General features: G+C 48.7%; 4 protein-coding genes across 4 annotated transcripts; 3 read left to right on the forward strand and 1 right to left on the reverse strand.

Moving 5' to 3' along the window:
* Nucleotides 1-502: 502 nt before the first annotated feature.
* Nucleotides 503-811, forward strand: P884DRAFT_300000 (uncharacterized protein; the record flags this gene model as incomplete). The annotated part of the gene is made up of 1 exon (XM_069444727.1): nucleotides 503-811. The coding sequence occupies one exon, from the start codon at nucleotides 503-505 to the stop codon at nucleotides 809-811; it is 309 nt and encodes a 102-aa protein (XP_069297248.1).
* A 561-nt stretch (nucleotides 812-1,372) lies between these two features.
* Nucleotides 1,373-3,316, reverse strand: P884DRAFT_243919 (uncharacterized protein). Its single transcript, XM_069440345.1, has 2 exons — nucleotides 2,189-3,316; nucleotides 1,373-1,978 (listed from the first exon to the last, which is right to left on the reverse strand). The coding sequence occupies exons 1-2, from the start codon at nucleotides 2,977-2,979 to the stop codon at nucleotides 1,639-1,641; spliced, it is 1,131 nt and encodes a 376-aa protein (XP_069297249.1). The 5' UTR covers nucleotides 2,980-3,316; the 3' UTR covers nucleotides 1,373-1,638.
* Nucleotides 3,317-3,701: 385 nt separating this feature from the next.
* On the forward strand, nucleotides 3,702-6,476 carry P884DRAFT_292295 (uncharacterized protein; the record flags this gene model as incomplete). Its single annotated transcript, XM_069444151.1, has 2 exons — nucleotides 3,702-3,991; nucleotides 4,104-6,476. Exons 1-2 carry the CDS (start codon nucleotides 3,878-3,880, stop codon nucleotides 6,474-6,476), a joined length of 2,487 nt encoding a protein of 828 aa, XP_069297250.1. The 5' UTR covers nucleotides 3,702-3,877.
* Nucleotides 6,477-7,039: 563 nt separating this feature from the next.
* Nucleotides 7,040-7,477, forward strand: P884DRAFT_201091 (uncharacterized protein; the record flags this gene model as incomplete). Its single annotated transcript, XM_069438337.1, has 2 exons — nucleotides 7,040-7,141; nucleotides 7,415-7,477. Coding segments are annotated over 2 exons (165 nt in total), but the record flags the coding sequence as incomplete, so codon positions are not given.
* Between the last annotated feature and the right edge of the window lie 6,765 nt (nucleotides 7,478-14,242).

Here is a 14,242-nt window from a genome sequence, read left to right on the forward strand (position 1 = left end):
ACGTGTGTGGCTAATGCTTTAGAAGCTCTATAGCTTCTGATACCCGAGGTGTCAAGGATCAAAAAACGCCTAATTATTGAAAGGGGTTGACGTAGAGCAGTGCTGGAACGTGACCTATATTTGACATGCATAAAGTATTAATTAATTAGCATGAACGAGGCGCTTCGCTGCTACTCTCATTACAAATTTAGGCTTTTGGTGTCGTAACTCAGATTCGGATGCTTCGGGAAACGATCGGCGAGAATCAGCTTCTCGACTGTAAAGTGGCTGTACAAATTGTATTTAGGCAGCTTAACACGACCGACTGTGCGATCAGCGCGGACTTCCCTTTCTCCTATGCTACCCTTCTAATGATGAGATCGCACAAGAATCCGAACCGTGACACGATCTGTAGTCCTCTAATATACGATCCCAGTAAGATCATCACAAGGTGATGGTCACTTTAGGTTGTCGATAAGGTGTTTGTGGAACAGACGGGTATAATATAATTAGCCGCACCACCATGATTGCCAGGCGAGCGCGATGGCAGAGTTCGGCCCTCTTGTTCTACATCGGCTCCCTGGTGTCCTTACTTGCCAACCTGATCTTCACCGTCTGGGCCATGACCCGGCCGGGGAGCAACATCCAGAATGGCGTCGGGATGCTCTCGGGCGTGACGTCGTGTTCGAGAGCAAAGAGCATGAATATAGGCATCCATGTGCTCATCAACTTTTTCGGCACCATCCTGCTTGCCGGCAGCAACTATCACAAGCAGATACTCTCTGCCCCAACGCGAGAGCAAATCGACGAGGCCCATCGCGAGTCGAGATGAGTCGAAGTGGGTGTGCAGAGCGTGCGCAACGTTTTCCGCACTATCTCGTGAGGGAACGCGCTGCTCTGGATCCTGCTATCGATCCCATCGCTCCCTCTCCACCTCAAGTGAGTTGGACTTCCATGCAGCACCTTTGAGAGCACCTAGACTAGCAATTAATCATCTCATCTTTGTATGACTCATCCTTGCCCTCGGGGCTAAGCAAGGCCTGAGGAGTTGGGAACGGAAGGAGCAAGGCTGATTGGCAAAATTTTGTCCCAACCCCCTTGCTGCTTCCCGAGATTGTTCAAAACTTAAAAGCAAGTCCTTGGGTGGCTTCCCTCATCGGCGACGTACTGGGCACTCGCCTTCGCTTCTCTCGACCTCCCCAGTTCTGAGTCGAGTGGTACTATGAAGGGAACACTTTCATAGGAGTCTGCCAGATAATAGATGTAATTACAGGTGACAAGTAGAGGCATATTATTATTTCTGATCAGTTCACACAATGATCGGAGATAGTTGAAATTCTAAAAAGTGGTCTACGGTAATTCATGTGTTTCCCATGCATATTGAAACAAACATGGCTAACAATAATTAGGAACTAAAATTGGCATTAATCCCAGAGAAGTGCGGCCTACTTCCCTAAGGCAGCCTAGGAATTGTTTCGAGCTAGAACCATGGCTTCAGTGTAATAAGTCACATCTGTCGTCACTCATCGATCTTCATCAAACTGCATCATCCCAAATGCCAATCACACATGGTAACACTCCATCCATCCTTAACGCCGGGCCATCCCGCTCTTGTCACTCATTACGTCGTATCATCGAATGGTGTTGAACGCAGTGCTGTCACTCACTCCAAGCCAGCACTCGCCATCTCCACCCCTGCAACACCTTGACGTCGTGCTCAGTAAGCTCCTCGCGGCCATCTTCAACCTTGGCCGCGAGCCGCTTCAACCGCTTCGATACGGTCCGCGCCACGCGCAGCGTGACCTCGTTTTGAAAGATATACAGTACGGCGAAAACAAAGAAGGCTACGGTTCCCAGCCCCGGTCGATTCGTGGTCGCCAGGATGCGCGAGACAAGGTTCCTGCTCTTTTTGAAAGCGTACTCGGTCCTGTTGGACGAGTCGTCGTCTTCACCCCGGCGGCGACGGAACAGGCGTTTAACGAGGGGGATGATAGAGGCTCTGAGGAGACGGGGGGTTTAGAATCAGTCAGCCAGGCCGACACCATACGGAATCCCTCCATACAGAATCTCCTTTTTCTGTACGGTGTACAGGGCACTTCCCCATCCGGCCCACCAACTCCCACTTCATCACCCCCTCTCCTCGAGACGAACCATTGGTTCTAAAAATGAGAGAAAGAAAGGGAACAAGGGCAAAGGAAAGGCTACTCACATAACTCCTCCAACCCCCCACCTCCTCCACCGCTCCCCTTCCGCCCTGGCCAGGACCGTCCCGACCCGCTCCTGCAAGCCCCTCAACCCAAACAGCACCAGCCCCGTCTGCGACCGCACCTTCCACTCCACCTCGGCCGCGAGATCCGACTCCCCGCCGGCGACGTGGCCGCTGCCGCCCGCGCCGTCGACGCGGTGAACCATGAGCCGCTGCCGCCGGGCGGCGAGCAGCTCGTGCAGGGCGGACTCGGCGGACGCGCGGCCGGCGCGGATGTCGGTGGCGGCGTTGGTGCCGGCGGCGGCGGCGGTGGTGATCGCATTGGGAACAGCGTCTGCTGGCGCCGCCGGGGGGCTTGCCGTTGCGTGGCCGTAGTGGTTGGGAGGCGGGTAGGTGGTGGTTGACGCAGCAGCGTCGGGGCCTGGGACACTGGGGGGTTCAGACTTGGAATCCAGACCGGGGCCTGGAATGGGTTGCGGGGATACATGGGCTAGGTGCTGAGCAGAACTGGTAGTGTCGTTCAAGTTGTATAACGTCGACGAGGACGTGTTCAGGGGGCCTTGAGTAGGGCCAGAGGGATGTGGTGGCGGCCCCATGTATGAGGTGGGTTTGGAGGGCTCACTGCCAGGGTATGGCTGTTGATTGGGATAAGTGGTCTCTGGAGCATCGGGACGGGGCCGATATGGGAGAGTCGAGGAGTTGAGGGTATGGTCGCCGTTGTGTGAGTGTTCCGATGCGTGATTAGGCTCGTAGCGGCCAAGAGGCGGCTGCGAGTGAGGCTGCTGGATGTCCATGGCAGTGGTGGAGAGGGAAAAAAAAAAAGGGTCAAGGCCAAAATCGTGTGTTTCCTGGTATCAAGCAAGACAAAAAAACTATATTACTAGTAAGCTTGAACTCCGAGGCCCTTGATGAGGTTGCCGCCGAAGAGGATCTGCGGGAAGGCATGTGGCAGGAGCGGATCTGTGGGGCAGGCTCGGGGACGGGTCGGTGCGGAAGCCAAGCTAGTTAACATGCATCCCCGCTTTTTCTCGGTCGGCTCGGTCGGCTGCGCCGCAGGAAAGCGAAAGGCAGTTGAGACCCATCAGACACTCATTGTAAAAAACGGATTCCAGAATATGATAGGCATGACGCGTGCTGACGATTAAAAGGTGCTGGGCGGACGACGAAAAAGGCATCCGCATCACATTGGAGACTTGCCTAGGCTCCGACAAACTCCAGGGCCAATAGTTATTTCCTCTTCGTCTTGCGCAGGGTCCCTTTCTAAAGTTCATTTTCGGCAGACGGGAACACCCTCTCGTGGACTAGTTGTTTGCACAACTGAGCAAAAGCACCCGCCCGCTCTGGTTGCCTATCTAGGATACCCCAGGGTGGAGTAACGTTAATTAGAGATGTCGCTTGTCTCTTTTGTCAGCATTTTGAGTCACAAGTTTGCCAGTAGTGACCGGCTTTTTTGTAGCTGTCCAATCAACTACCGTGTAGAGCAACAGCTACCTACCCTGACACGGCCTCCATGAGGTAACACATTCCATCTTGACCCCCATCCCGGCGGGTAACAGGATATTTAAGAACGCAGACTTCGTTCCCTTGAGCTTCTCTGGCTCGGTGCCATCCCCTCCATGCTCCTCTCTCCCTCAGAGTCCTCATCGAACCGCCCCTTCAACTACATCCAGCAGCATCACAATTGCAGCGACAATGGACGGGCCTCATAAGCAGGAATTCCATGTCCGGAACCTTCTCACTCGTTCTGTCACCCTATTCCCAACTCAAGCCCAGGTCGTCCGCGAGATTAAGGACGTGGTTCTGAAGGTACATATTACCCTATAATTAATAATTATTAATATGCCCCGTGCCCACCACCTTCTCTTCGCGCCTTGCAATTAATTAATAGTCCCCCGAAAGTCTCGCTAACAAGCCGCAGCCCGGTGCCAACGAAATCACTGTCGTCGGCGTAACTCCAACAGCCGATGAGAATTCAATCAAGGTTGAGGGAACTGGGTTAGCCACCATTACTGACATTACGGTTGAGCTGCTGCCCAACCGAGACATCTTCGAGGAGATTTATCCCGATTCCGACTCTGAGCCCGACAAGGATGAGTCCGAGGAGGAGGAGGAGGAGGAGGAGGAGGAAGGCGACAGCGAAGACAAGGTCAATGCGGCGCTTGAGGAAGTGAAGGATAAGCTGGTGGCCTTGCAGGACGAGCAAAAGCGTGCCAAGGAGATCATCGCCAGTGCCGAGAGCCGCCTGCGAATTCTCGACTCGTACTGCAATTCTCTGAACCACAAAGCCGACATCGACATTGAGGCCAGAGTGGAGACCTACCGCAATGAGCGCCAAAAGGTCTTCCGGGACCACATGGAGGGCGCCGTCCTTGACCGCGACCTGACAAAGAGCATCTCAAAACTGATGCGCGAGAAGGCACTCCTCGAAAAACTTCAGGCCAGGGAGGAGAAGAAGGCCGCAGAGGAGAAGGCCAAGGCCAAGAGGGCAAGGGAGAAGCGGAAGGCGCAGCAGAAGCGCCGTGACGAGGAACGAGAGAGGGAAAAAGACCGAATCCGCAGAGAGCGCCAGAAGTTTTGGCCCCGCGTCTGTTACACGGTCCGCATCAGCCTTGATGCCGGTACCAACTTCACGCCCAGCTCATCTCGCCGAAATTCCATAGCCAGTGCCGCCGACGTTGAGCTTGCTTCGGACAAGAGTCCAAAGGAGGACCAGGCCGCCGTGACGTGCGACCTGACCCTTTCCTACGTCACATCATCCGCCTTCTGGTCCCCGAGCTACGACCTGGCGCTCTCGACGACGACCAACACGGCCACACTCAGCTTCGACGCCCGTCTGACCAACATGACATCCGAGACGTGGACCAACAGCAAGGTAATCCTAAGCACCTCGCAGGCCAACTTCTCGGGACTACAAGACGACGTGCCGTCGCTCGTTCCGTGGCGCCTCAAGCTCGTCGGTAGGGGCATCGGTGCCTCGGATGGCTTCGACATTGTGCACAGCCGGGAGGAGCGGAACCAAAAGGAGATTTGGAATTCTCGGCAGAACGCCGCAGTTTCTCAGAGACCCCGAACGGATCTGTTCGGGGTGGGCCAGGACCCGCTGTCAAAGTTGAAGAAGGAAGTCCGGGCCAGCTCATCCGTGTCCGCGCCACCCCCGCCGGACCCTTCTTACAACGCCTACAAGGCTCGCGCAGTTCGTTTCGGTATGTCGGCTGATGGTCCCGGCGCGTCTGCTCTCAATTCGAGCAATACCGGAGCCAACAACACCGTTTCTGCCTTTGGCCAGGTGGGGGCCAACGCCAACAATTTCCCGGGCGGCAGCCTCTTTGGGCTACAGGCTCCTCCAGCGGCTCCTCCAGCGGCTCCTCCAGCAGCTCCGGCTTCAGGGGCAGCGACAGTCTCCCGCGTCCCCATGCTATTCGCCGCCCGCCGGTCCCCCGACCGCGCCGCCACCTCCGCAGCGACCCAGCCCGAGGGCTACAGCGAGGACACCGACGGCGCCGACAACGACGACGCCGGGACGATGCTAGAGCCAGCCCCCGAGCTCTCTTTCCAGGACCCCTCCTTTGAAGAGACCGGCCTGACGGCCACGTACGAGCTGCCGCAAGCCAAAACCCTCAAGCCGTCGCCCACTCCGTCCAAGCAGCGGATAGCCCGCGTTTCTTTCGCCAACGTTAGCTTCTCGCGTACCGTCGTGGCCAAGTACAGACCGGCGGCATACCTACGGGCGCGGCTGCGCAACACGAGCAAGTTGACCCTCCTCCGGGGCCCGATGGGCCTCACGCTCGACGGCACGTTCCTGGGGCGGTCGACGCTGCCGCGGTGCAGCGCGGGAGACAGCTTCACCGTGGCCCTGGGAGTGGACCCGGCCATCCGGGTGGCGTACCCCAAGCCCGAGGTGACGCGCAGCACGACGGGCGTCTTCTCCAAGGGCGAGAACAACGTGTACACGCGCAGCGTGACGCTCGTCAACACGCGCGCGGCGGCGGGTCGCCCCGTCGACGTCACCGTGCTCGATCAGGTGCCCGTCTCGGAGGACGACAAGATCCGGGTCGAGGTGCTCCAGCCGGCGGGCCTCGCCGCGAGCGGCGGCAAGACCGGTCCGGTGCCGACCGGCGTGCCCGGGCGGGAGGGCAAGGAGGAGCAGGACTGGGGCAGGGCCACGGCCAGCCTGAAGAAGGCCGGCGAGGTCCAGTGGGACGTGTCGCTCAACGCCGGCAAGAGCGTCAAGCTGGTGCTGCAGTACGAGGTTGCGTTCCCGACTGGAGAGAGGGTGGCACAGGTGTTTTAAAGCAACAACAACCCCCCCCCAAAAAAAAAAAGTCGCTCGGCCACATGTACTGTAATTTTGTACATACATACATGTAATTATGTCCAGGACAGGGAAGTGTATAGGGCTCAGTGGAGAATGAGTATCCAGAGCAGTGAAGGCTTCTAGATAATTATGGGCGGTATTTTGTAACTTGGTTCGAGATAACGATTGCTTGGGCAATATGATGGTGTCTATGGAGGTGGTACTGCGCAAGGACGTTTAATTAGGTACAATCAGGGGTCAAAAATCCCGGACCACCCCACCCACTTAAACGCGTTTCGCGACACCCACGCGTATCCTACCTTTTCTTCAACATCCTACAATTCAACGATATAGCCCTTAATCTACACGATTTTATACGCAAATTGATGGTAAACCACCAGCCAAACCAGGAATTAAGCCTATATATTCGAATGGTTATTTGTAGCCTTACAGCTACTAGCTAAAGCGAGCGATCCCTAGCAACCCTCTTTGGCGTATCCCGATATGCCATCTACTACGTAATTAAACTATAGAAATCTTACTATACTTTTGAGTCCTGACCTCGAAGTGGCCGTCTAGAGGTTCTTTCGCGTTTAGAAAAACGGTATATCCTTTTGATGGTTAAGAAAAACCGACATATAGCACGGAAGGCTCTGATCAACGTAATTAGGAAGAAAGTATTACCTTTAACTATCTGACGATACCTCCGAGCCTATTATCTATAGAAATGGCGTACCAAAAGGAGGATTCCCTTGTCAAAGGAGGTAGTAAAAGATCAATATAACTTTGTATACGATTAGCTTAGAAAAACGGATAAACTAATACAGGTAAGTTAAATATAGTATACTTATTCTATTAGATATTTCTGATAATCTTAGACTATCTTTTCTAATAAGTGTTCCTATTAGAATAATACTTTAAATCCGACTACCTAGGTATTCTATTTTCCTTCTAAGAAGTACGACTACCGATTTATTAACTTAAAGAACTATATATAGGCAAATATTACTATTATAGTATAAGGGGTAATATAGATAGGTAGTCGGAGTAAGTTTATTATTATAGAGAGGGATCTAAGCACTCTATACTATAGCTATATAGCCTAATCGTACTAGAGAGCTCTAGAAGAGGGCCTTCTACCTTATTACGATAAGACCTAGCATTTTTAGTAGGATAACGCTCCTATCTATATATCTAAATCGACCAAATAGTGGCTCCTAGCGTAGAAGATTTCCTGGATTAAATAGCCCGTATATAGCCCTGATGTCACGGAAATATGCATACAGATGCCGCCTAGGCCACCGACACAAACGGGCTAATCAAGCCGAAGAATGATAGACCAATCAGGACAGGATCACACTTGGCAAGAAACGATCCTAGCAGAGGATCACTAGCTCACGACGTAAGCCAGGTAAGCTAGTACGGAGGATCACCACGACCGCTAGTGATCCCAGAATTATATATACATGTAGATAGTCACTTGTTATAGTAGACTCTGGGAGTTCACCAGTGGTAACAATCACAATCACAGTACTTATACCAAGCATTGCTAATTACTGTAAGAGACAACTCTAAGTGTTGTTATAAACCCTTTAGCTTTACCAAATCCCTTAGACGACTTGTATACTTGTCCTGTACCGTTTACCTTCGTCTGAACCCTTTCAGAAGAAGTCTGAGTTGGGTTCGTCACACGTTGTTACCACTCCCTTTGTTCTGTTATAGTTCAGAACGGAGGTGACTTCGACCTTGACATCGATATAGCTACTAACGTTACGGCCGAATAGCTGCTTGCCTAGCTTAGTTAACTCTAGCAGCGAATCTAGGAGTTGGACTAGAGAGACAAGGCTGCTTAAGCTCGAATTAAGGAACTCGAGAACGGCGAAAAGCACTCGTAGAAACTGGTCAACGAGGCCTACGCCAAAATCAAGGCGCTCGAGACTACCAAAGCAAGCCGTATTAAGATCGAACCACCTGGCAAATACGGAGGAACTAAGGAAGATCTTGTAGGGTTTTTAACAAACCTCCGATCCTACTTCCGGCTTAACGACGACAAGTTTCCGGACGACAAAGCCAAAGTCCTCTATATAGCTACGAGACTAGAGGGCAAGGTACTTAGATGGTTTAAACCTATATAGAACGATTATCTTACTAAGGAAGATAAGGACGACCGAGACGCCTTTATATAGGTAGTCTTTCGATCCTATGACCGTTTCGAAGAAGAGCTTTAAAAGGTCTTTGGTAACAAAGACGAAAAGATTTACGCGTAAGAAAGGCTCGCCAATCTCCGATAGACTAAGTTAGTAGCCTCCTACACTATATAGTTTAGATAGGATATACTTAAGTCTTAGCTTAATGATAAGGCGTTAATATAACTGTTCTATAATGGCTTGAAGGAAAAGGTTAAAGACGAGCTGTATAAGTACGACCGGCCTAAAACTCTAGACGAATACATCGTATAGGCTATTAGAATCGACGATCGGCTCTATATACAGGAATAGCAGAAACGAGGTCAAATGAACAGAACCACGGTCAAGGCCAACGACAAGAAAAAGCGAGCGTACGTTAGTACCTCGTACGGGATGTACCCCGGAGCTATAGATATAGATATAGTATAGAAGTAGGACAAGAAGAAGGCAACCAAAGATAAGTCCAATGCTACCTACTATAACTATAGAAAGAAAGGATACTACAAGTAAGAATGTCGAAGCCCGAAGAAAGACTAGAAACCAGTCCTAGGAAAGGAAACTACGGCTATCGACGAAACTAAGGACGTCGTCAAAGTAGCAGCTACAAGCTACGAAGATAGGGACAGCGACACGGACGGCCTCGAACACGACAACAACAACAAAGACAAATAGACGCCGTACTCCAAACTAGTTACTATGGACCCGGAAATAGGTATTGCCGAATAGGATATGGCAGGGGAGTATATGCCACCGATTTCGATTCTCCTAGCCTTAAGGTAGTAGGGTTTTACAATCACGTAGAGACGGGATGGATTATAGACAACCGACACCTAAGGAGTCGACTAACCCGGACTAAACATTTTGTTCCTTTAGGAACGGATCGAATGGTACTATAACGAAGTTTTCCGGCTTAATATGGAGTTACGCGAACAAGATAGACGCCTAACTCGACTTGCCTAGTAGAGCGACGATATAAGGGACGAAATGAGGGAACTCCGATACATCGTAGAAACTATCAAAGGGGAACAGCCTGTAATATACGATAGACCCGATAGTTATACCAAGCACTTTGACGATTAGCAACTTAGCTACGACATATAGAACCCGGAGTACCAGTTTATACGCGTAAACCACGGAAAAGACAAACGTATATAGGAAAGCTACTAGAAGAAACATTCCTACCTTAGCATTAGGGTACCTACAGTCTATATATAGTAGGAAGGATTCGGAAAAGAATTCCAATATCTTCTAGGCAACGCCATACAGCTATACCCTCGACATAAGGCACACGTACAAGTGCCCTAGTTCTAGTGTATAGCACACGAATACCGATACCACTTCTACGACAAATTCGAAAACAATCACTAGCCGACCCGACAGGAAAACGGGGATAGAAGTTTACGCCCTATAGAATGGGTTTACGATACGGGAAACAGAGCGGCCGAATTACTCTGGAAAATCGAAACCTAGAGTCTAGAAGGCATTACGGTAGTTCTGAGACGAGCCTGGCCTAGGCACTACGGAACAGGACGAGACATATAGGACTTATGCTAGAGTAACGATTATCTCTACCACGTAGACGAAAAGAAATCGCGAATTCGGGAGCTTCAGATAAAGCTATAGACTGTACGACGGAAAGCAGAATGGACCTAATGGTAGGAAGCTGTAAGCACTCAATGGCTCACGGAAATGAGCACGATTGACGAAGCCGCTATTAGCCAAACAATCGGAGAGGTTAGCACTGACCTGGGAAACGGGTCAGGGCCCTTCGAGGGGCCCGAAAACCATTAACGCCTATATAACGGCGAGTGGTAGCGTAGTACAGGAGGAACTAGCACAAGAAACCACTATATTAAGACCTCCCGGCAGAAATATAGGAAATCGCTACAATTGTTAGACGACGACGGCAAGACAAGCGACTATAGATAACGGCATAATAGAAGTAGTACGAAATGCTTATACTAGTAGACAGTAGAGCAGAGATAAACCTGATTTTGCCAACACTTGTAAATCAACTACGGATACCCTAAAGGATAAAACGGAAGCATGGCATAGTCAAAGGGCTATTCCTGATATAATAGGTACGTAGGGAGACTAAACCGATCGGTATCACTATAGTAGAGAAGACTATAGTAGTCGTATTTAGTATTATAGACATAGGCGACGATAAGGATATAATACTAGGACTACTATAGTATAAAGACTACAACCCGGACATTAGCTAGAAGAATAGTAGCTACCTACGACCCCGGACGGAGTCGTATTCGACTAGCGTGATAGGGAGCGTGTAAGGATCGCGAATAGACGATGCTCAAGGGAAGGCATATCCTACGGATCTACCGCAAGAGACGGGCAGTAGCAGACAGACCACTACGGACTCTGGAAGAAGCGGTATAACGATACCGACGTTACGACAGGAGGAACGAGCTAAACCGCCGATAGCTGTTCTCTCCATTGACGAATGCGGAGCACTGTAATTAGAGTAATAGGTTGAGATAGGAGAAATCGCTAGTATCGCCATAGACGGAACCAAGTTCGCATACTATCAGAAAACCGAGAAACGAGATAAGACTAGGGAAGTACCGAAGGAGTACGAAGGATACCTAGCATTCGAACCAAAGCATCTGGAAGGATTACTAGAATACGGCCTATAGGATCACGAGATCAAGCTTAAGGAAGGAGCATGACTAAAGTTCTTTAAGATCTACTATACAAGCTAGACGCAAAACAAAGAACTCAAGCGATATCTAGAGGAGAACCTTCGAAGAGGATATATCTGCCTATTGACATTGCTAACAGGCTACCTAATCCTATTTATGCCTAAGAAAGATAGAAAGCTATAGTTATATATCGACTATTGGCAACTTAACGAACAGACTATAAAGAATCGATACCCGTTACCACTAATCTCACGGCTCTAAGATCAGTTAGTAGGAGCCTAATATTTTACGTATCTTGACTTGCTATCGGCCTATAACTATATACGGATTAAAGAAGGCGACAAGTAGAAAACGGCCTTTAGGACACCCTATAGCCATTACAAGTACCTCGTCATACTATTCGGACTTACAAACGCGCTAGTAACGTTCTAAGCCCTGATTAATCAAGCTATCTAACCCTTTCTCGACAAATTTACGGTATATTATCTTGACGATATACTTATCTTCTCTAAGACGATAGACGAATACTAGAAGCACGTAAGAGTAGTACTAGACGTATTACACGCGTACAAGCTATTAGTCAACAAGGAAAAGAGTAAATTCCATGTTAGGAAGACGGTGTTTTTAGGATATAAGATATCCCCAGGACAAATTCGAATAGAACCCTCAAAGGTTAAAGCTATCAAAGATTGGCCACGACCGACGTCAGTCACGGAAGTACAAAGTTTCATCGGGTTTACAAACTTCTACCGGATGTTCATCAGGAATTTTGGAGCGATCGCACGACTATTATACGAGCTTACTAAGAAGAACACTAAGTTCCAATAGGAAGAGTAACACGAGCAAGCATTTACGTAGATTCGCAATACCATCACCAAGGATCTAGTGCTAGTACTACCAGACCTAAAGAAACCATTCGAGGTGGAAACGGACGCTTCAGACTACACCATTGGAGGATAGCTAGGATAACGAGACAAGCAAGGGAAGCTATATCCTATAGCCTTCTTTTTAAAGAAGCTCGACAGACTACGTCTTAACTATCTAATCCACGACAAGGAACTACTTACGATTATCGAAGCTTTTAAGGAATAGCGACTATATCTCAGTGGTACGATCGAACCAGTATAAGTATACACGGATCACAAGAATCTATGGTACTTTACGACGATAAAGGAGCTTAACAGACGACAAATACGGTAGGTAGAATTCCTCGCGGAATTCAACTTTGAGATCTATTATAAGAAAGGTAAAGAAAACGTACGAGCGGACGCTTTAAGCTAACGAACGGATCACATAGAAGGACAAATGGAAACAATACCACCGTTGTTTAAGGAACGAAAAGACAGAACACTATATTACGAAACGTAGACACCCGTAGAAGATAATCTACTTAACTCGTTCCTAGAATACTACGCAATCTTTTGAGAAGAAAGGATTGACGAGGCATAGTATCAAGCAGCACCCGGACCAGTAGTACCTAACGGAGTAGAAGAAAAAGATAGGAAACTCTGGTACCGAGGCAAAGCGTATATCTACGACAAAGACTAACAGCTACAAATGATTCGAGAACTCTACAAGTCGAAACTCAGAGGATATAAAGGAGTTACGAAGACCGTTACACAAGTCAAGAAACATTACGACTTTCTATAATTAACGGCACGAGTTAAGGAAGTCGTACGGAACTATGATATCTATAATCGAAGCAAGATGGCACGATATAAGCCGTACGGGCTACTTTAGCCACTACTAATAGCTGACAAACTATAGAGTTTAGTTATAATAGACTTTATTACGAAACTACTGGAATCTAAGGATATGGCTATAGGAGTAATCTATAATAGTATCCTTACTATAGTAGATCGCCTAACTAAATAGGTATACTTCTTTCCCTACAAGGAGTCCTAGATAGCTAAACAGCTAGCAGACGTAATCTATTGGCAAGTTACATTAGTACACGCTTGGCCGTAAGAATAGATCACCGACAGAGACACCAAGTTCGCATCGAAGTTTTGGCAAGCGCTAATGTAACGATTAGGCATTAATAGCAAACTGTCAACGGCATATTACCCGTAGACTAACAGATAAATGGAATAACTAAACCAAGTTGTCGAGCAATACCTCCGTTCCTACGTTAACTACTAACAAGATGACTAGGTTATACTATTGCCAATAGTACAACTCGCTTACAATATAACGCCAACAGAAACGACCAAAGTCATACCATTTTTTACGAACTATGGATACGAAGCAGACCTTAGGCAAGGACCAGAGGTTATAGTACCAAGAGCGGCAGTCAAAGCAGAGCAGATACACGTACTACACGAGAAACTTAAAAAGGAACTCAAGTTTGTCAGAACCAGAATAAAGAACTACTATAATAAATACAGGCTCGAGGGACCTCGCCTAGAGAGGAGAGATAAAGTCTATCTAATCATACAAAACCTACGAACCAAACAACCAAGCACAAAGCTAGACTTTAAGAAGGTCGGACCCTTTGTTATCAAAGAACGAATTTCGACATCTAACTATCGACTATCGTTACTATCATCTATACGACTACAGACGGATATTTTTCATATTTTACTTCTCAAACTAGTACTAAAAAACGCTAAGGTTGCTACGTATATTGAAGCAGAGGATAAAGAGGAAGAATAGGATGTCGAAGAAATTCTAGATTCATGTATTATTAACGGGGAACTATAGTACCTAGTTAAATAGCTCGATTTCGGACCAGAAGATAACTTATAGGAACCAGTCAAGAATTTAAACTACCCTAAGAAACTAAAACAGTTCTACCACCAGAACCCGGATCGACCGTAGGCACTAGCTCAGACAAAACGGCCAAGTCGGCCTCCGACAAATCCAGGCCTAAAGAGGACCAGTCAAACGGGACGCCAACACCCTAGGACCGTACGTC

The sequence above is a fragment of the Thermothelomyces heterothallicus genome, assembly GCF_042370625.1.
Source record: "Thermothelomyces heterothallicus CBS 202.75 unplaced genomic scaffold P884_scaffold_12, whole genome shotgun sequence".
NCBI lineage: Eukaryota > Fungi > Ascomycota > Sordariomycetes > Sordariales > Chaetomiaceae > Thermothelomyces > Thermothelomyces heterothallicus.

What these genes read in the sequence shown, in the direction of transcription:
- P884DRAFT_243919 (XM_069440345.1), bottom strand. Translation starts at nt 2,979, where the DNA reads ATGGACATCCAGCAGCCTCACTCGCAGCCGCCTCTTGGCCGCTACGAG. An exon ending in TGGGGGGTTGGAGGAGTTAT is followed by an intron (nt 1,979 to 2,188) that starts GTGAGTAGCCTT and finishes CCGTCTCCTCAG; the next exon opens with AGCCTCTATCATCCCCCTCG.